General features: G+C 50.5%; 1 protein-coding gene across 3 annotated transcripts in view; it reads left to right on the top strand.

The window, feature by feature from the left end:
- Positions 1–3,912: 3,912 nt before the first annotated feature.
- CDH23 (cadherin related 23) overlaps positions 3,913–19,771 on the top strand; it is a 124,327-nt gene continuing 108,468 nt past the window's right edge. For all 3 annotated transcript variants that reach the window (XM_072339472.1, XM_072339470.1, XM_072339471.1), the window contains exons 1-3: positions 3,913–4,051; positions 9,944–10,015; positions 11,856–11,933. In XM_072339472.1, the coding sequence (XP_072195573.1) occupies positions 9,949–10,015; positions 11,856–11,933 (145 nt within the window). In that variant the 5' untranslated portion in view covers positions 3,913–4,051; positions 9,944–9,948. The remainder of the gene's footprint in view (positions 4,052–9,943; positions 10,016–11,855; positions 11,934–19,771) is intronic.

The raw sequence follows: 19,771 nt of genomic DNA, 5'->3' as shown, positions 1-19,771 counted from the left end.
TGATTTCTCTTGGAGTTGGATGGGCTGGGACACAATTCAGGTTCCTTTCTGCCATGACTGACCATGTCCTGTGGTGCCGCTCCCCACGTGCACAACGAGATGGAACCAGAATACAAAAAGGCTCTGCCAGATGGGCTCCGGCTCATACCACATCCTCAGCTGCTTCACAGAGATGAGCAGAGCTGTAAATGGTAAATGTTTTCACTGTCTTTGGCGTGTGTTGGAAAGGTACAGCTCTGCTGTAGTTCTGTAAGTGAATTTGGTTGTCAAACACTGACTTCGTAACCCTTCTTTGCAGCAGCCTGGAGCCAAATGATGCCAGCCTGACTTCTTCTCACCCTTGCTGTTGTGGGTTCAGACACCCAGCTAAGGTTCAGGCTGGTGCTTGCCGAGGGCTTCATGTGGTGCCGTGATCTGGCTGCTGGAAAGGATCGCCGTGATCACCACAGGGCTTGGCGTGGAGTGAGCTGAATCCTGCAGAATTCATGAGTGTGGACTCGTGAAGTGAAACTCAATCAAAGCTCTCCTGGATGCCTGCTTGCTGCCAAGGGGAAGAGCTGCTGATTGTGCAGTGCCCAGGGCTGGCATTGCTGCCAAACAGTCCGCAGTGCCCTGAGCTGTCTCCTGCACCCGCCTGGGCTCCATGTCGAAGCAACCATGGGAGGGTAGAGGCTGTGAAATGGAAGAACAAAAATGGGAAGATGGTACAGAGGGGGCTTGGATGGAAGGGCAGGAAGTGGAGGAGACGCATCTGTTGCAGCTTCTGTTCAAAAGAGAATGGCTGAGCCTGTGCCCGACCCTTTTTGTGTGCTTTCTGTCCTTAGTGGTGCCAGCTATTCTGCTGCCAGTCCTGGAGCTTGTGCGTGCGGGCTCTGAGAGCTTTAAAGCCAAGCAGTGTGCTCTGGGAGGAAAGGAAAAGTGTATTACGGCATGATGCTTGCCTCACGTGGTTTGCAAGTGACTTTCTGATCTCCAAAGCCTTATGTGGGCTGTCCCCACTGCTGAGTGATGGGAACAATACCTCCTGCCACCTCTCCATCTGCAACACACGGTCCAGAGCCCTTGGCGTGACACTGAATGTTTGGCAAGTGGAGGCATCTTTGAAACCATCTCACTGTCCTCCAGCATTGCCTTGGTGGTGATGCACGCTGAGAGGACAAGAGAAGCTGCCTCCTGGCTGTCCTGCTGCGCATGCTTTTTGGGGCAGGATCCATCCTTTTAGTGTTTGGCCAGGATGCTGGGTCAAAATCAGCTGCAGAAGCTTTGCATTTAGCAGCTTGATGCTTGGACTGCAAGGGTGGAGGCGTGTGGTACCCATCACTGTGGGGACCACTGCTCCATGTAGGGCATCCTCTCAGCAGCACACAGCATCCTGATGTCTGCAGTCAGGACCATCCCCAACAGCCCTTCAAGAGAAAGATCTATCCCACCCCATCCCTTAGCCATTTTCCCCTCTGCAGATGCTGGCTGAGTGGAAGCTTTCGTTGGCTTGGCAAACCTCCATGACTTTACATCCTGAGCCAGAGCACGGCTGGAAACCCCAAACCCCAGCTCAGGGGCCCCATTCCCAGCAGCTGAGCCGAGCAGAGCAGGGACCCCGCAGCCAGCTCTTCCCCCACTCTGCCCCACACAGCAGCTCTGCTTTGAAACAGCACCAGCCAGCTGCAGGCTTACCCGGCTGCCGTGCTCCTTCTGAGTGCTTTATGGGGTAATTTGTACTATATTTACACGGCGGCGATAAACAGTTTTTAAAATGGGAGCAAAGAAAACGCTGCTGAATGAATTGTTACAAAAAGGCCCCGTTTGCTATTCCAGCAGGGGGGAAGAAGAAGGGATAAAAATCACCATCCAAGGGACGTTCTGTTCGTCAGAGTTGGGTATTTTTTCCTTGATTTGTGTGCCTAGCGCAAGGAGAAGAAGCCGCAGATGCATGCTGAATTCTGCAGGGAACATATGCATGCATTTAAATCATTTACAGCATTTACTGGTGCAATTGTAAAGCACATTATTTTCCTGCATTTGTAATTAGGCTCTAACCAGATGGTGAAGGACTGTAGCTTGTGATTAGAGCGGCTTGTGCTCTGCTGGGCTGCGCCGCGAGAACAACGTGCGCTCGGAAAGTTTCTCTCCTTGTTCATCACCCCGATGGCCACGTGTGGTCCGGCCCATTGGACCGCCACCTCCGGGAGCCGAGGTCCGCTCTCAGCTGGGATGTAAGGGATGTGTCCTGGAGCCGGGGCGGTGAGGTGCTGGCACAAGGTGCCGCGCGGTGCTGCGCCTGCAGATGGCACCTCCTGCTCTGCCTGTGGAGAGCAAGAACGGAAAAAGAAAGCAGCCGTTCTGCTCTTCTACAGGGGGCTTCGCTTTGCTCCTCCCGTAACTCCTGAGTAAACAGTGTGATCCTAGCACTGGCCTGAATGCGAGCTTGGAAATGAATTTGATGCCGGACAACGGCTCGCTGTCACCCACAGCAACAAAAGAAAGCTACAACTTTAGGATGAGCTCCTGAGAGCAGACCCAGAGCAAAAGCACGAGGTGAAATTATTGGCCGGCATCTCGGCTAGCTGCGGGAATTGCCTGCATTTTGCAGGGACACGTGCTTAACCCCACACAGCTGCAAGCGGACACCCAGGGACTGGCTCTGGTTTGTGTTGCAAAGCGGAGCTGCCCCGCGCCGCCCCCTCCCCCACGGACTCCTCGTGGCTGCAGGGCACAAGGTGCAACCCCCTGCCCAATCCAGATCAATCAGCGGAGGAGCTGAGGTAATTGCTTAATTAGCAGAAGCTGTGCAAGAGGCAAGGGCTTAATTATCCCCTCCTGGGCCTGCGGAGGCATTTGCCAACTGCTGTGCGAGGAAGAGGGATGTGAAGGTGAGTGTGCGAGGGTCTGTGAGAGCTTTTGATTAGGGGCTACTTGTGGGAAGTGGTGAGGGTGTAGTTCCTAATTTTGTCACCGAGTAACGAGTAGCTTCATGGAAAGATGAGAACAGTGCTGCCCTAATCGTCCTGGGGACCTGTCTTCCTTCTTGCCCGCATCCAGATGCCTGTTGCTTGTAAGGCTGCAGCCACCCATGAGATCAGCAGGGATTTCTGTAGAGGATTGGGTGGAAGAGTGTGTCAGTGGCACTGTCCTAGTAACACTGGGTACCCAAGGGGAGGTGTTTAAGAATAATAACTGTATGCAGGCACAGGCATGCTTCTGAGCATGATACTGATGCTAGCATGCTGCCTGTATCTTGTTCCACTCATGTATGATTTATGCCGGGCTTGTGGACCTGCTCAGCCCTCTTACACAAGTTAATAATTGGAAAAGAAACCAGAAATAGGAGCTGAGTTAAAACTTTGTGTGCCCAATGTATGTCTTAGGCTGAAGTTATTTTGCAACAGGCAACTGCCAGTGTGCTGGTGCCAGTGTGCTGCCAGGCCCCCTTCTTGGGAGGGGGTTAAAGATAGACCTTGTAATGAAGGGGAGATATAGGAGAGGCACTGAGCCAGGGCTGCATCATCTGGGGGATGCTCTGAAGGGGTCGTGAGCTTGGACCTGTAATCTTGGAGAGGACTGAGTGAATTCTGTAACATGGGGAGTGTTGAGCCTGGGCCCCATAGTGTGTTTTTGAAGGGGGGAGGAAGGGGGATGGGGAAGAGGGAGATAGTGAGCCTGGACTCCATCGCTTTGGGGAGTACTTAGTTCTAAACCCCATAAAGCACGGGAGGGAGTGCTCCAGGGGGTTGCTGAGCCTGGACTCCATACTGTGGGAGATGCTCTGGAAGAGATGCTGAGCCTGAATCCCCTTAACGTAGGGGTACAGAGCCTGGATTCCACCCCCTAGAGCGTGTTGAGCTTGTTCCAGAGGGGGGCCCACTTTTCTGGGCAGGGGTGTGAAATACTCCTTACCTGGGCGAGAGGCGCTGCGCCAGCCTCCTCCGCGCCGCTCGGGCTCCTTCCCACCCCTTCCTCCTCCTCCCTCCGCTGCCGCCTGGGCTCGCTCGTCGCGTCTGGGGGGAGCGGCCCCGCCGCAGGTGATGTCCCCGCGGGCAGCGCCCCGCCGCAGGTAACGGGGTGCGGGGGTTCCGCCGCGATCCGCGGGGGAGGGAGGAAGAGGGGGACGGGGATGTGCGGGGCTGCCGAACTTCTCCAACAGCGGCGGGTGCGGGAAACGGGGTGAGAGCTGCCGCTCCGGGGTGCGCGGGGCTGCTGGTGGCCGGGCTGCTGGTGGCCGAGCAGCGCCCAACGCGATGGAAGGGATTGCTTTAATCCATCCGTACCCATAGGGAACTGGGAAAAGGCTTTTGGAAGCGACCAGCTCGCCTCGAGTGGGTTCCTGTTGTTTCTTGAGAAAACACTTTAAATTGTTTTGCGGTTCTTTTGGTTGTGTTTTATGTTGTTTGATTGGCTTTTTTTTTTTTTTTTAACATCCCCTCGCTCCTTTGCTCTCTCGTCTCTTCCTTTAAATCCTCTTCCCCTGAGCTCCTCAAGCGCTGCCCCGCGTGCATCCCGCTTTATTTAAAGAATACGCTCAAACTTCGCGAGGGAGGGCTGGTCCCCGTGAAAGCAGCCGGCTGCGTGGCATGGGGCTGCCTTCCACGGAGCCCAGGCTGTGGCAGGGACAGCGTTTCCTCGCTGCTCCTTGATCTACACGCACCGGTCCTTCTGTTCCGAGCCACCGAGGGAGGTTCGGGATGCCACGGGGAGGTAAATCGCTGCCTGTGCCCAGCTGCAATTGGGGTTTACAGGTGCGGGGCTTTGTTGTCGGCATTGAATCGGGTAAATTTATATTAGCATAGTGAGGATCTGCCGAAAGAAAAGGGGGACTAATGAAGATGCTGAAGGAAAAGGCAACGGTTACTTGGTTTTGTATTATTATTTTTTGCTGGCTGTCAGTTTTGTTTTTATGGAACAGGGGAGGTGGGGGAGTCGCCATCCCTGGAGGTGTTGCAGAGCCTCGGAGATGTGGTACTGGGGGATGTGGGCAGGTGGGGGTGGGCTGTGTGAGCTGACAGGGCTTTTCCAACCTTTATGATTTCTCCAGTGATGTGACGGTGTCATTTTGGGGGTGCTTTGCTAGAATGGGAAGTTTCTGTGCTGTGCTTGCAGTGGTTTATTGCCTGTTTTTGCAAGACCACCAAAGCCCTCCTGGTGACAGATCCCCTGGGCGCAGCAGATGTCCCCACAGTGCTTCTGGCCCTTCCCAGTGCACCGTGCTGGGACATCTCTGCATGCAGCTCCGGAGCATGAGCGTGCTGCAGGCTTGGGCTGGAGCATACTGTGCACCCGGTGGCATTCCCATGGGAAGCGTGTGTTTGTTGAAATCCAGGCGGCTGTTCTGGGGGAGGGAGATGTAACATTGCCATTCCTCCTTCCCCTGGGGAGGGAAGGGAGGAAATCCCTTCACAGTCGCGTTTTTCTCTTTCCACCCCCTCCATCCCTCCCTCCCCAGTGTTGTGAATGCAAACTGCTTCGTAGCACAAAGTCAAGATTGTGTTGGGAAAGAACAGCTCGTTGTTTTAACGCTAAATTGTAACACACTCCCTTTATGAGAAACTATAAAAATTGACAGTCTCCACTTTTTTCTTCTTTCCCCCCCCCCCCCCCCCCCCCTTTTGTGATAAGTGAGAGGAATGTTTGCAAGATAAGTGGGAGCTGGGAGCCCAACAGTGTGTTGCAGCAGGACTGGGAAGGACATGCAGCTCTGACTATGGGGATACATGTTCCCTTCCACCCCGGGGCTCCACCTGGAAACATCAGGGCGGTGGCACAAGGAGGGGCTCCCACTGCTATGGGACAGTGCCCAGCCTGGTGAAATGGGCAGGGAAAGGCAGAACGTCCCTAGGAAAAAGCAGCCATGGCATTGGGGACTTCTGAAAAAGGGCTCCATTCATCAAGTTTCTCAAATGTGCTGCGCAGATGGTCTGGAGCACTAATGCTTTGTGAATGGGGTTGTTGCCTCTTGTTAGGGTGGAAACATCCCAGCTGCCGGCAGCCCCGCTCTGCAGCAGTGTGCCTGGGTGCAGGCTGTGCTCTCTGTGGGCTAATGCTTGTGGATCTGTAAGCTCATATGTTTCGAAGTGCACCACAGCCCTCCTCCCTTTTCCCCTTACAGCATCCCACTAAAAGAATTCCAGTGATGCTGCAGGAGGGCAAGGGTTAGTTTGGGACTTTTATGGCCTAAGACCTACAAGTAATTAAAAATATTTACAATTTGTGCCTTCCTGCTTGCATTGCTGTGGGATCCTATTTCACCTTGTGTTTTGTGTGTCCGAGGTGGGGAATCTCGGTGATTTCCACAAGGCTCGTTCAAGCCTTGTGGATTTTCAAGGTCTGGCAATCCTCAGCACGCTCTAACATGGGGCTGGAATAGCATTTTTGCTCCAGTAGCTGTCACATAGCATGTGCACACTGGGAGTGTTCGCTATTCTGCATGTATGTGGAACACTTAGATGGGTGCGTTGTTTTCAATTGCACTTCACAGCTGTCTTCACTTCTGAGCAGAGTATGAGCAGAAAACATCTAGCCCCCATTGCTCAGCAGGTTTGGGTCAGACCCTCAGATCCTTTCCTCTTGCTGCTTTGTTCTTTTCTCTTTGGGATTGAGTGTGGAGAGAGGTTTCCATTGTGTGACACCATGCTGTGTTTGTCAAGAGCTGGGCTCTGGTTATAGAATTATAAAGGTTGGAAAAGACCTCAAAGCTCAATTAGTCTAAACATCAGCTCATCACCACCGAGCCACATCCCTGTTGGTTCAGCCCCCTGTGCCTCATCCCAGTGTGCCACTGTTGCTCCAGTTTGCCAAGGCTTTATGTTGGCAAACTGGTCACCATAGGCAGTGTAGCAACCACTGCTGGAGGAGACTCAGTGCTGCCCTGGTCAGTGTCTTCCATCTGCCCACAAGAGATGCTGCCTTTAAGCATGGCGGGACAGGTGGCTGTGTATGCCTCAGTGGGGTGATGTGCCATCTTCCAAGGACCCAGAGGTGTTATTATCATTGTGTGAACAAGGCAGTGAATGTGATACTTGGACTTGTAACGCTGTGCTACCAGATGATGTTCTGTAGTCGTGCAGCTGGAGTGTTCTGCTTGCGCAAACCAGTGTGGCTATTGGGGCTGTTTTATGGCACTTGTGATTTCACTTCCAGCTGGGGCAAAGCAGGAATTCAAGTCCAGCACTTCCAACTAGGACAAAGTTTTCTTGTGTGGAGCAAAGTCCAGAAGCTTCTGCTCAAATACAGTGTTTTCTCTTAATCTAGAGCTTTTAGTTAAACAATGTGTTCTGCAGCTAATGCTTGTTTCCTATTGGAAAAGTAAATAAAAAAAGCTTCCACTTCCTTGCTTGGAGAAAGGAACGAGCTGCTGCAGACACTGGGAGCTCCTCTACAGACTCTGATAGAGGAAAGCAGCGGCAGCGGTGCGTCCCTTCCCAATGGACAGCCCTGTGTTTATTTAACGAGGGAATTTTTCCCCTCACCACGGGGAAGAGAATAATAATAATAAAAAAAGGGGCATTTTTTTTTTTATTATTTTTATTTTTTTTTAACAGGGAACAAATCTCATTTTCGAGAGTCCTGACAAAATGAGCCATAAAATTACAATATTTCCAAGCGCTCCGTAATTCCGGCGCGGACGGCTCTTCATCACAGAATTTGAAAGCTCAGAACATATAAAACTCATTAGATTAAAATAAACCACCTACCGCGCGGGAGAAAAAGCTTATTTATCAATATCAATTTACTTCTGATTGCCCCATTCTGCAATCGGTTATTTTTAGGAATTATGATTTGTGTACTGCTGGAGTCAGTGCGTGGAATTACACTTATTGTGGGGACCTGGCTATAAGAAGGCGTTAAAAGAGAAATAGAATTGAGGAATCAACTTCTTTTTTTTAAACAATGCTTCTGGTGGGGGAGCGCTGCAATGGAGAAGGTGGGACCCGTGTTGCAGGTAGTGCTGGGGCTGAGGCTTGATGTTGGTGCTTGCGAGGATTGTGTCTGGTTACCAGGACAGGAAGGAAGGGGCTCTGGGTTTGGAGCCCACTTACCAATACTAGAAGCTTGAGTGCAAGAGCACCTCTGCCAGCAGGACTCAGTGGAGGCAATTAAGGATGCTTAGTGTGTTTTGTGTGCGTGCAGAGTTCTCCTATGCAAGCACCCCAACCGTACACTTAAAACAACCAGTGCAGGTGCATAGCCTGAAAGCCAGCACTTGAGCACCCTGAGAGCGATGTGTTGAGTCCAGTGTTTCATGGAGGCTGCCAATGTTTCTTGGGTTAAATCCTGCTGGATGTGCACTGCTAGGCTCTGCTGCAGCTCCTCCTGGGTTAGCAGGTGGGACAGTTCTAAGGGCTGTGCTATGTATACGAGGACTGTGTGGATCTCGGAGTTGCAAAAGCAGTGCCAGGTTCAAGCTGAACTCTCAAGTGCTCAACTCCCGTTGAAGTTGAAGGAACAAGGTCCTTCAGCTTGTATCTGTCCCTGTTTAATACAGCTCTGTCTGCTGTTTCCCATGCCTTGGGGAGCGCTTGCCAGCAGGCTGGGAGCTGTCTGCTTTAACATCAGTGCTTTTGCAGCCAGGAGACCACAGTACCTCAATAAGTTCCTAGAGACAACTTGCCCAGAGACATTATTATGCTGGGTGTCGCTCCGAACGCTTCCTAAACAGAGCCTCTTCCAGGCAGAAGGTGTGATTTAATATGCTCCTAGTCACAAGTTTTGAAGCTCTCCCCCGAGATCCCTCAAGCCCGTTCTGAAATCTGCAGTATCGGAGTGAACTGCTTCTGAGAGCCAGTGAAGAGCTGCAGCATTAATGAAGACAGACAAAAATCAAAATGACATTTCAGGCAATTACTTACATAATGAAGTGACTGACTTGGAATGTACAATATTTAGATTTATCGTGGCACTCAAAAGGGATGCTGTCAGCTGCCTTTAGTTCTCCATCACACAAATTGTTTTTCCACCGCCCTGTTGCTTTTTAAATGTGGTCTGTGAAGCCAGGGAATAATGTTTCCGCTCACCTGAGCTTATAGCAGTGCTATTTTAGCAGGAAGTTGGTGTTTTTCTCAATAGTTTTCTTGTACTGCTGAATGCAGAGGGGCTCGAACACTCTGTTTGGGCAGTGGTTGGGAATGGCAGCTCTGTGTGGATGTAGGGACCCCAGATCTCTCCTTGGGCTCATGCTGAGCTTCCCAACTGTGGTGTCATACCTGCCTGCACAAACCTTCTCCTCCTGGAGGCTCTCTTGTGGGGAAGTAGCTGAAGAAATGGGAATTTAAGGCCCTTTCTGCTGAGATGGTGACAGAGTTATGAACCGAACTGTCTTCTCTGATGTTTCTGTCAGTAAAAATGAAATACATGTAGTGATTACTCTGAAGCTCCTGAGGAGCACCCGCCCCTTCGTGCCAGGTTGGGACTGAGCACCCTGCTGCTCTGAGGGTGATGATGGGATGCAAAGAGGGGGAAATCCTAGAGCAAAGTGGGATGCAGGCAAGTCTGCCCCTGCAGTGCTTGCTTGGCAGCTAGCCTGCTGGTATGAGGGGTGTATGTGGCACTGGGCAACTCTAGGGATGTGGCACCTACAGCTCTGGGCAGAAGTGCCAGCACGTCACTGCTTTATGAGTGAAGATTCCTCCCTAACATCTAAACTAAACATCCCCTCTTTCAGTTTAAAGCCAGTGTGGCCCTTTGCTGCCATCATTGAGCCCATCCTAGAGCTATGTCTTCTGTGAGTAGGGAGCTGAACTTGAAGGAACCCAGTGAGCTACAGAAGTGTTGCTGGCTCCTTGGCTCCCCTGATGTGCTAGGAGGGCTCTGGGTGGTGTGTTCTGCATGGAAGCTGAGTGTTAACAAAATAGTGATGTGTGTGTGATGTGCCAGCTGTGTCCCTGAGCCTGCTCTGGGGCATGAGACAGTATCTGTGATACGCTGGGCTTGACGTGAGCTGCTTTTTTGGCAGGAACCATGAAGCGTCACACTGCTGCCAGCAACCTTCTGCTGTCCCTCCTGGTCTTGGAGCTGATCCCTCTGGGTAAGTGAAGCTTGTGGTTGCTGAGTGCCGTGCTTGGAATCCAACCCATGTGCTGGCTGTTTCCCAGGTTAACTGTCTGTTGTGCCACCACGTGGGTCTGTAGGCATGGTGGAATCCCCCCAAAAGCTGGGGATGCTGCTTCCCCTGCCCTGCCCTCACTCACAGTGTGACAAATCATTCTCTAGAAGACCTCAGCTTTCCTGGTCTTGCTTCAGTGTCCCCTTCTGAAGAGGGCAGGTGGGATGAGGGGAGGAGGAAGAGGGTGATGTGCAGGTGACCCCAACACTGGTACCTGCTCCTGGTGCATCGAAGTGGGGAAACCTTGGCAATTTCCAGCTGTATGACCAAGATGTCACAGCTGGTGGCAGATCATCTTATGCAAGGATGCATAAGGAAGCAGACAAAAGACAAGGATGTGAACCAGAAGCCTGTGAGCTGTTTAACAGCAGAGGTATTGTTGTAACATGTGGCAGGACTTTCCTTGTGCTTTCAGCAGCAAAATTATTACCTGAGCAGTGCTGTAATGTATGCTGTGTGGGAAATAACTCCTCCCTGAACTGCACAACCTCTCCTGTATTTCCATCTGGAGCAAATGCCAGCTTGCAGGAGGGGGAAGAGCTCAGGGCATGCAGACATGGGGTGTGATGGATGCACCCGGTCTCCTCAGGAGTTCTGGCAGGGCTGTGGCAGGGTGTGCGAGTACAAAACATGGAGCAGAGCTCCGTGGAAATTGGGATTGTTACAGGAATGGGCTAACCCCCCCAGCTGCCTTTGAGGGGGCCGCAGGGGTGTTTGCTCATGTGGCGCTCGCTGATAAACAATAGCAAGCATGTGTCCACTTGATAGTACTGTGCCCTTTGCAGTGAGTGCTTTTCTCCCCTCCTGGAGCCTCAAGATGGCTCGGCCAGATTGGCAGCCTGATTGCACGCCTGGTGTAGGACGTTCACAGCGACTGACAGGCGCAGTCAATCTCTGCTGCGCTGTATGGGATGCATGTAGCCTCGGCAGCTAACTGCCCTGTCACTGCTCTGCAAGGGAGAAAGAAAGGCAATTGGGAGGCTTGTAAAACTGCAGCATTGTCTGTTCTCTTCTAAACTCGCCTTCGTCGTCATCCCTTGGAGCTGGTTGGTGCCACCTGGAGAAGCTCTTGGGTTACAGGAGCATGGAATGAGGGTGACAGCTTTCCTGGGATTTGCAATCCAAAGCCAGGTCCTGCCTCCAGCTTCTCCCGGCTCTCAGCTGTGATCAGCCCTCTGTTATAAGGGGAGCCCCAGAGGAGCACAAGCTGCGTCCCTCTTCCATGCCCACAGTGTTTTGTTGTTTTTTTTCCCCTTGAGAAGGATTTGGGGCACTTGAGAGCAGATCACACTCTCTTTGAGACTGTTCCTGTGTTAATCTGGGCTTTGAAGTGACTCTTTCCTGTTGTTTCTTTAACCTGCCAAAGCTCATCCATCTCCTCACCTCCCTCCATCTGCAAGTTCATTGCCTCGAGGGCACTGAGTTTTCTTGCTCTCCACTTGTTCTCAGCAATACATCACCTTCTTCATACTCACAATCCCAACACCTCATTGGGCCTGCTTTGCTGCCCTCTGTCACCATTCCTTCTCACCTCTGCCCGAGAAAACAACTCCATAAATAAATAATAATAAAACAAAAATCTCATGACAACTGCAGGAACCTTCTCTGCTCCTCTGCTATCTACCAGTCGTGGTCTGGGGGTGTCCCTCAAAGTCCCATGCCCAGCCATGTCTGATCCCCCACCAGCCTGTCCTTGAGCCCTGAGATTCTCCTGCCTGCAAAACAGTGCTGAAATAATTCCTTGCTCTCATTCCTTTCCCAGGCCAGGGCAACCGGCTGCCCTACTTCATAAACTACTTTTTTGACACCTACCTGCTGATCAATGAGGACACACCTGTGGGTAAGTGCTGTCTACTAGTGGCTGGTCTTGCTGACCCTACATTGATTGGCCGAGGTCCTAAATAGTGGTAATAATTAAAAAGTGATTTGATTTGATCATTACTGGCTGTTTGGGGTTGGTTTGATGTTTTTTTTTTTTGGCCCATGGGTTCATATTGCCGGCTGAGACTGAAGTTCTGCCTTTTTCTTCTGGCTGCCTTTGGAGTGGTGGAACTAGAATGCTTTTGGCTTGGTCTCCTCCATGCTTGGGAACGTGGCTCAGAAATGCTCAGCATATGGGAATCTTAAGCCTGTTTCTTGCTTCTGTGATTGTTGTTTCTTGCTTCTGTGGTTGTTACTTAGCTAATTACTCAATGTGATGTGGGATGGAGTCTTTTCCCATGCAGGGAAGGGTTGTGTTGTGCTGTGGGACCTACTGCTACAAGCAGATGGGTGAGTCTGGCAGCAGTGAGCTCTGGATGCATTCAATGCATATGGATGGAAATAGGATCTCCAGATGTAGGTCATGATTAAAAGCACCGAGAGCTTCTGGAGGAGCTGCAGTGTCTTTGAGACAGTTTACAGCGGCACTGCAGCACCTGGTGACCACCAGATCTGGCTCAGTGTCCTTGGCTTTGGCTATGGTCCACGTGGCCAGGTGCCATGGTGATGTACTGGACCCAGCATTGTGGCCGGGACCATCCATGCTTCTTGACCTTGCCACAAAGGGACAAAGACCTCAGGAATGGAAGCTTGTGGGGAAGAACTTTCTGGAAGAGGTCAGAAGGAAGGAGTTGTAAAAGCTTTGGAGGCACAGATGACCCGAAGTGAGGCAAGGCAGTGAGGGATGAAATCTCTCCAAGCAGGGGTGGATGAGTTTAAATGGGCAAGAGCATCTCTCACTGTGCCAGCACTTCATCTTCTGATCCTCATTTCCTGCTTCAAATACCTGAGCATGGTGCATCTCAAATGCACTGCTGGATGCCTGGGAATTTGGGTGAGGTTGTGATGCACATCCACATGTGTATGTGTTGGTGCCCTTGGAAGGAAAAAAAACATCTTGGTCATCACTTGACTGGCAGGCGTACCTCATTTTTTATTTCTTTATTTAGGTAGTGATTGGTCTGAAGTAAATGCAGAAATCGACCTGATTGTTCTCAGCCTTTTTCCAGACTCTCAGTCCATTAAACTTGTGCTCTTCAATCAGGGCTCGTGACGGGCCTTTAATGCTGGAGGAATTGATTGGGAGCCCTCATGAGCAACAGCAGAATGGTGGCCAGGAGAAGATGGAGGCCCCTTCTTATGTGCTCTCACCTCCACCTACCACCTTGAGCATCATCTCCAATACCTGTTCTTGCTGTGCTCAGATCCTTACCAGATGTTTCAGATGTTGGAGGGCTCTGCAGAATCATAGCATGGCTTGGGGGGCTGCTGGGAAGAAAGCAGCTGTGTGGATGTAGGAGTGGAAGCTGGTTGGGAACAGGTTAATGGAAATGCTTCCTGACCAAGCATGTGGCTCTTGGAGTACTTGAGCTTGAAGTACCTTATGGGAATTTGATGGAACTTCTATTCTGGTGAAAAATGACAGGAGATTTCTGAAAGTCTATTTTCCTGTGAGATATTGTGTGTATAAAGTTGTTCCTGCTATTACGTTTGGGGCTTGATTTTTTTATTTTATTTTTTTAATTTATATATATATATATTTACTTTTTTTCCTAAACTCTGTATTACACTGCATAGAAATGAAATTCACTCTTAAGGAGATTGGTGCTCTGGGATTTTGGTTCCAGATGCACCAGAGGGAAACATCAGCCTCGAAACTGTTGACAAAGTGCCTGTTTTGTTTTATTTTGCTGTTGGTAGATGTTTTCAGAGTGAGGGTTGTTAACTGATAGGAAAAAAGCATCACCTGGCAGTGCCTTTCTTGTACCTCAGCTGGGGGCATGTAGCAGAGCTGGAAAGAACCCAGGGCTTCTTGAAGTTTTTGAGAAGCACCCATCACTGTGGCATTGAGTGAATGCTTGCTGCAGTGGACGCTGGAATAAAAAGGGTCATTACCTCGTACTAAATAAGGTCTGAAGCTCCCACCTGGTCTTAGTACCCTCCCTCCTGAGGCATACTCAGCATCTCAGCCCCTGTTCACAGTGGGTATGGATGCAACGCTCAGCTGTCCCTGCGCAGAGCAAGTCATTCCCTTCCATGGGCAGCCCTGGGTGTGTGCCTCCTTGCAGCCCTCCTTGCAGCCCTTGATGTGCCCAGGCACAGGAGCACCTCACTCCAAGTGAGCATCCCTGCTCACTGCGTGTGATGCCTAGAGGAATCTTAAGCAACAATTAAGAGATCGTTCCCCCCTCTAATCACTTACAGGAGTAAATTAGTCTTGTCAGGAGCTATTAAGACAGAGAACTCGGAATTCATTAGGCGAGATTGGGACTATGGAGCTGCTGGCGCTGCCGCCAGTCCGGGCTGATTAATTCCTCTGAAAACATCATCAATGCCCATCTGTTTCATTTAGGTCCGGGGAGAGCAATTTTCAGGTGGAGTGACCCTCTAGTCAGCTATTTCACCCAGAAGTAATGAAACACACACACAGGCGGAGGGGGAGCGCCGGACGGGAGCATTGGGAATAGGAAACGTGAGCTGAAGGAGGGCGAGTGCCATTGAGTCGGGAGCAGAGAGCCAGGGGAAGCCTGGAGAAGGGGAGGGATAATGATGGGCTGGATAGCTGGGGCACGGATGGGGAGATGCAGTGCTGGGTATATCACGGATGCAGGGGGAGAGCTTTGCTGCTTCTTAAACCCTCCCCCCACTGATTTGGTCTGGTGCATTGGAAGAAATGGAGCAACAGGCATTGGAGAGCTTGCTCCAGTAGCTAAAGCGTAGTGTTTTGCTCCAAAAGTAGAAGTAATAGCTGGTTAACAACCCTTGGAGGGAGAGCTTGCGGGAGAGGAGCTGTCTGTCTTTATTGTGCTACCCACTGCCTTGAGCAAAATCATTCCAAGGGCCATTTCATTTAATGCCACACATCAGAGAGGACCGTAGGTAATGGAGAGCAGCATGGATATTGATGCTGGACAAAGTGCTGGAGGACTCTGGCTCATTGGCACATGGAAGGGGTGGCATTGCTGCCTCTCTGGGTTCATCAGAAGGTGGGTCTGAAAGCAGGAGAAGGGCAAATATCTTATATGGCTTTTGTAGCCTTGGATATGTGTCCTTGCTACTATCCCTGTGAGAAACGGATGCTCGTGGTGGTGTTTCCTCTTTGTGGACTGGAGGTGGGGATTGGAATGGAGAACATCAGGCTAGCTTTGAGCAATACCTCTGCTCCTGAAGAGGCACAAAACAATGTCAGCATTCCATAGGATGAGTGCTGATGCTCCCTCAGACAGGGATTTGAGTCAGGAGGATGGGGTACCCCTGTCACCCCCAGGGCTGCTCTTGGTGATCCCCCGGGATAGGGGGTGTGAGGCTTTCTGAATGCTGCAGGTCTTCGCTGCTTGGGTCCCCCCTCCCAAAGGAGTGTCATCTTAGTGTTGTACAGTGACTAGGGTCTAATTGGCCAGCAAATGGGTTTGCTCTATGCAGGATGGGCTTCAGAAATGAAGACATCCATCACATCGGGTCTCTAAGCAGCCTTATGTCCACCTCTCTCAATTCAGCTGCAGTTCTGTGAAAGCTTTCATGCCTCACTGCCTCCCAAACCGCATGACAAAAGGGACTGTTCAAACCAGAGCAATCCTGCTTCCCCTTCATCAAAGGGTTGACATTTCAGCATCATTGGAATAATGTTGTCTTAAAAGTGGGAGAGGAGGGTGAATTTGAAGGACTGACTTCTGCAAAGCTTGCTGAGGTTGGGCGATGCAGGATGGAAGGGGGGAAGCTCACAGGGGTTTTGTTACAAGGCTTAGCCATCCCCTTTGTGGGGAACTGCGGAGATGTGGCACTGAGAGACATGGTTCAGTGGGCAGGTGGGGTTGGGCTGGGGTTGGAATTGGTGGATCTGAGGTTTCTTCTAGCATTAATGGTTTTGTGATTCTATGTGGAACTTTGCTGAGCTGGTAAAAGTGCTGCAAATAGCTCATGTTTTGGGAACAGGGTGGGAGTGCTTGTAAAAAATAAATAATCTGACTAGTTTGGGAACTTGCAGTCCTTCGGGGAGTGAGTTGTTCTACAAGAAGTGGAATTCACTGCTCAGCAGGCAGGGTGCTTGTTGGTCTCTCCAGGTCTGGGACAGCATGTCCTGCTGATGGCTGCAGATGACCTGACCCCATTATCCACCCTTGTTCAGGACCAAAGGGTTCCTTGGGCAGGAAGCAGCACATCCCTATGCACTGTGTAGTTTCCAAGGCAATCACCTCCTCCATGCCAGACTTTCAGAGCCCATCCTGAGCAGCCAGATGCTTTGGCACCCGGGTGAGTCCCTGGGGGTGCCGGGCTGCTCAAGCTGCTTCCACAGATACGGTTATCTGAGCACGGGCTGCTTGTGCTAAGCCCTGCCTGATCCCACAGCTGCGAGCATCTGCTGGGGACTACGGCTGGACTCTTGTGTGACCAGTGGTGGCACCTGTCTGGTACAGAGCTGGAGGGAAACATGTCAAGAGCGGAGTGCCAGTGTTTGCTTCCTGACTGATTAAACCAGCTCTCTGGGCAGAGCTGTGCAGAGGATGGCTACAGAGCCCAGGGCTGACTCACCAAAAGGAGCAGGGTGAACAAACTGTGGTAGGTCTGCTCTCCAAAAACCCAGCTCTCAGGAAATGTTGGCAGTGTGGAAGATGCTTTTGCAAAATGTGATGGCATTATAACAGTGCTGCTGGGAACCTCCTTCCTGGGACTGCACACTTGGCTGGTGTGGTCTTGCTAAGGACACCATCTGCCTTCCCTATAGACGTGATCTATCCACACTGTGTGCACACTGTGTGAAGCATTGAACCACCAGTCTGCTCGCTGGCTTTGTCCATGCCTTATCAACCTCCTCTGCCCCCCTGGCTGTGCTGAGCTGCTTTGCCATGCTGGAAAAGTATCCCTCTGTTTCTTTTTTTTTCTTTTTTCAGTAGTTTGTTGTTGACTTGAGCAATGAAAGGGTTCCACAAATCTTATGGAGTCAGAAACCTTTCAGATGGGAGCGTGCACATGAGATCCTGCCTTGGAACCATTCCCTGTCCTAGCTACACCAGCACCCAGCATTTGGGGAGCAGCTGCAGTCCACTTCTTCAAGGTTTTTGTCCCTTTCTTTTTGGCCTTTTTTTTCAAGTTTTTAGCTAGGCCAGTGTCTAGGAATACCTGCAAGATTGTGTAGGTTTATAAGGCATAGGAGCCCAGCACAGTGCAAGAGGGCTGGAGCTGTCCTTTTGCCTCAAATCCTTTTGCCTCCCCACCCTCTGGTAGGTGGCTGCTATGGGATGGCGATGCCACCTGGGGCCGGCAGTGGGAGTGCCTGCATGCCCATCAGCCCGGCGGGGTGCACGTGCCTGCCCGCGTGCAGCCAGCAGAATTGATTTGGCCTTTTACAAAGGATAATTCAAGATGAATGTGCTGGGCTCTGGCTGTGAGAGAGATTGAGATATTTTTGAATATGAAGTCTGTTCCGCAAGCTTCATTACGGGCATGGCTGCGAGCGAATGTTCTCTAGAAGCCCAAGCCGTAAGAACATAGCCTTCATTTTTGGGATTAATTGAAAGCAATATTACCTTCCAATGACTATTTACCGTCTAAAATTGGATTTGCAGGCTCTTTGGGTCAGGGCTGATAAGTGTTCTGCAAAGGACCGGGTTTGTTTCTAAGTGCTGTAAGAACTCTAATGAACAACAAATATTTGAAGAATGCATCCTACAGCATGATGAAAAGGAATTTCAGCCTTCCTAGCAAACCCTTTTCCTGCTGCTGGTCGTTAGGAGGTCCATCAACAAAGCTGTTTGCTGAGCTTTAGGTAGTATGGCATAATTAGCATGAACTGAAGGCTGGGTAATTAGTTATTCCCAACATCAGGAAACTTAAGAAAAAAAAAGTCCCCCCCAAACCCTCAGTCCTGCGTCATTAAATTAATCACTTCATCAATCACTTAAATCTCCTTATTTGCTTTGCTAATAAGCAGTAACATTGATACTTATGTCTGAGAATGGAGAGAGAAGGTAGAAAGTGTATTTAAATGTGGACAAGTTAACCTTGATTTGGGTAACTTCATCAAACAGTTTGCAGGCTTAGGCTTGCTATGTTGGGTCACGCAAGCTCCTGCATTCTGGCCAAACCCTTTTAACAGCAGCAGAAGAAGATGTATGTTTATGGCAATGAGGTCTGGTTTGGTTTGTATGCATGGGAGGGCTTTGGTAGCATTAATCCATGCTATCTCACAGAGTGGTGAGGCGCTGGCACTGCTACCTAGGGCTGTGGGTGCCCCATCCCTAGAGGTGTCCAGTGTCATGGATGGGGCCCTGGGAGCCTGAGATGCTGAGGGGCAGCCAGCCCATAGCAGGGGTTGAATGGACTTTGTGGTCTTGTTCACACAGATAGCCCTTCTGTGATCTGAGCTCTTCCACCTCGATCATAATCTACTGAGGCTTCAGGATGTGTTGTGGCGTGGGAGAGCTTGTAGTCATACAGTGATTGGTATATTCAACCTGTGTGTGTAATTCAGATTAGGAGGTTATTTGTATCTCTTGGAGGTAGTGATATTTGAAGGGCAACCAGGATCCTGCACTGTAGGGAGATGCATACCTGCACGTATGATTGTAGTTTTGGTGGAGAGGGTAGGGGAAAGTGAGCGGCTTCCTCCCTGAGTCTATCAATGGGGATTTTTAAACAAATAATAATAAAAAAGAAGCACCTGACCATAGAGTTTAATAACCAGGGCTGTGCTTTCTGCCAGTGAGGGAGCTTTGTACATTTGGGTTGTGTGAGCCTGAAAAAGGCCACAGTAAAGCAGCAGCTGCTGGGAGTGGATGGCCTCAAGGTGGGCTGGCACCCAGCGGATTGAATGCTGGTGGCTTGGCAGTGACATAGTGTTGGGGCATGTGCCCAGCTCCTGGGCGAGGTGGGGGAATGTGAATGTGAAATGTGAAAATTCAGCTAACCCATTACAGAAACCCCCCACGTTCCTGTACAAAAAATAAGCAGGTAGAAGAGAGCCATTCTGGAAACACGCATACGTGCCATGTGCTGAGACTGCTGAATAAAAACCTTGCTGCTGGGAAGTATCAGTGCACAAAGCTGCCCCCATCCCAGTGAGCTGTGATGAGAATGTTTAACCCTGTTCTTTGCAGAAATATCCTTTTTTCTATAAAAAGCTCATGCCAATGTGTGTGTCACTGCAGCTACTCAACTGTGCTAACTGGGCTGCGTTGATTGTGGCAGAGGCTTGTTCCTGTTTTTTGCTGTCTTTTCCCTGACTTTTGGGACCAGGGGACACACGGGGTGACTACCTGAACATTGTGGTTTCTATCTGTGTTATCACAGCTGCGTGCCAATGCCCCTTCCTACAGCGGCTGCATTAATGCACTTGATTGGCAGCGGGAGTTAATAAATTGGTTCCTCCTGTCAAAGCGCTCTCGTGCGTTGATGGCTTTGGAATTAACTGTAACCACTCGGGGGAAGAAAGATCGAGACAGCATTGTTGGACAACTCAATGAAAGCATCTGCTCCATTTGCAGCCGTGGTCAAAAGAGTGAATACGCTTCCACGTTCCCTCTCGTAAAGATTTATTAACGTTGCTCTTTACGCGAGGGGGAAAGATTTCAAACACTTGACATTTAATGCTTAGTAACTCAATTTTATTCCATTCATCTGCACTGCTTTGTCAAGCGGCTGCTCTGGTGAGCCTCGTGTGCTGCATCGTGTGAGCTGTCTGCCATCGTGCTCACAGGTAGG

This window comes from Excalfactoria chinensis, chromosome 6, assembly GCF_039878825.1.
Source record: "Excalfactoria chinensis isolate bCotChi1 chromosome 6, bCotChi1.hap2, whole genome shotgun sequence".
NCBI classification, from domain to species: domain Eukaryota; kingdom Metazoa; phylum Chordata; class Aves; order Galliformes; family Phasianidae; genus Excalfactoria; species Excalfactoria chinensis.
The sequence above is the reverse complement of the archived record's forward strand: the minus strand, read 5'-3'. Positions and strand labels throughout refer to the sequence as shown.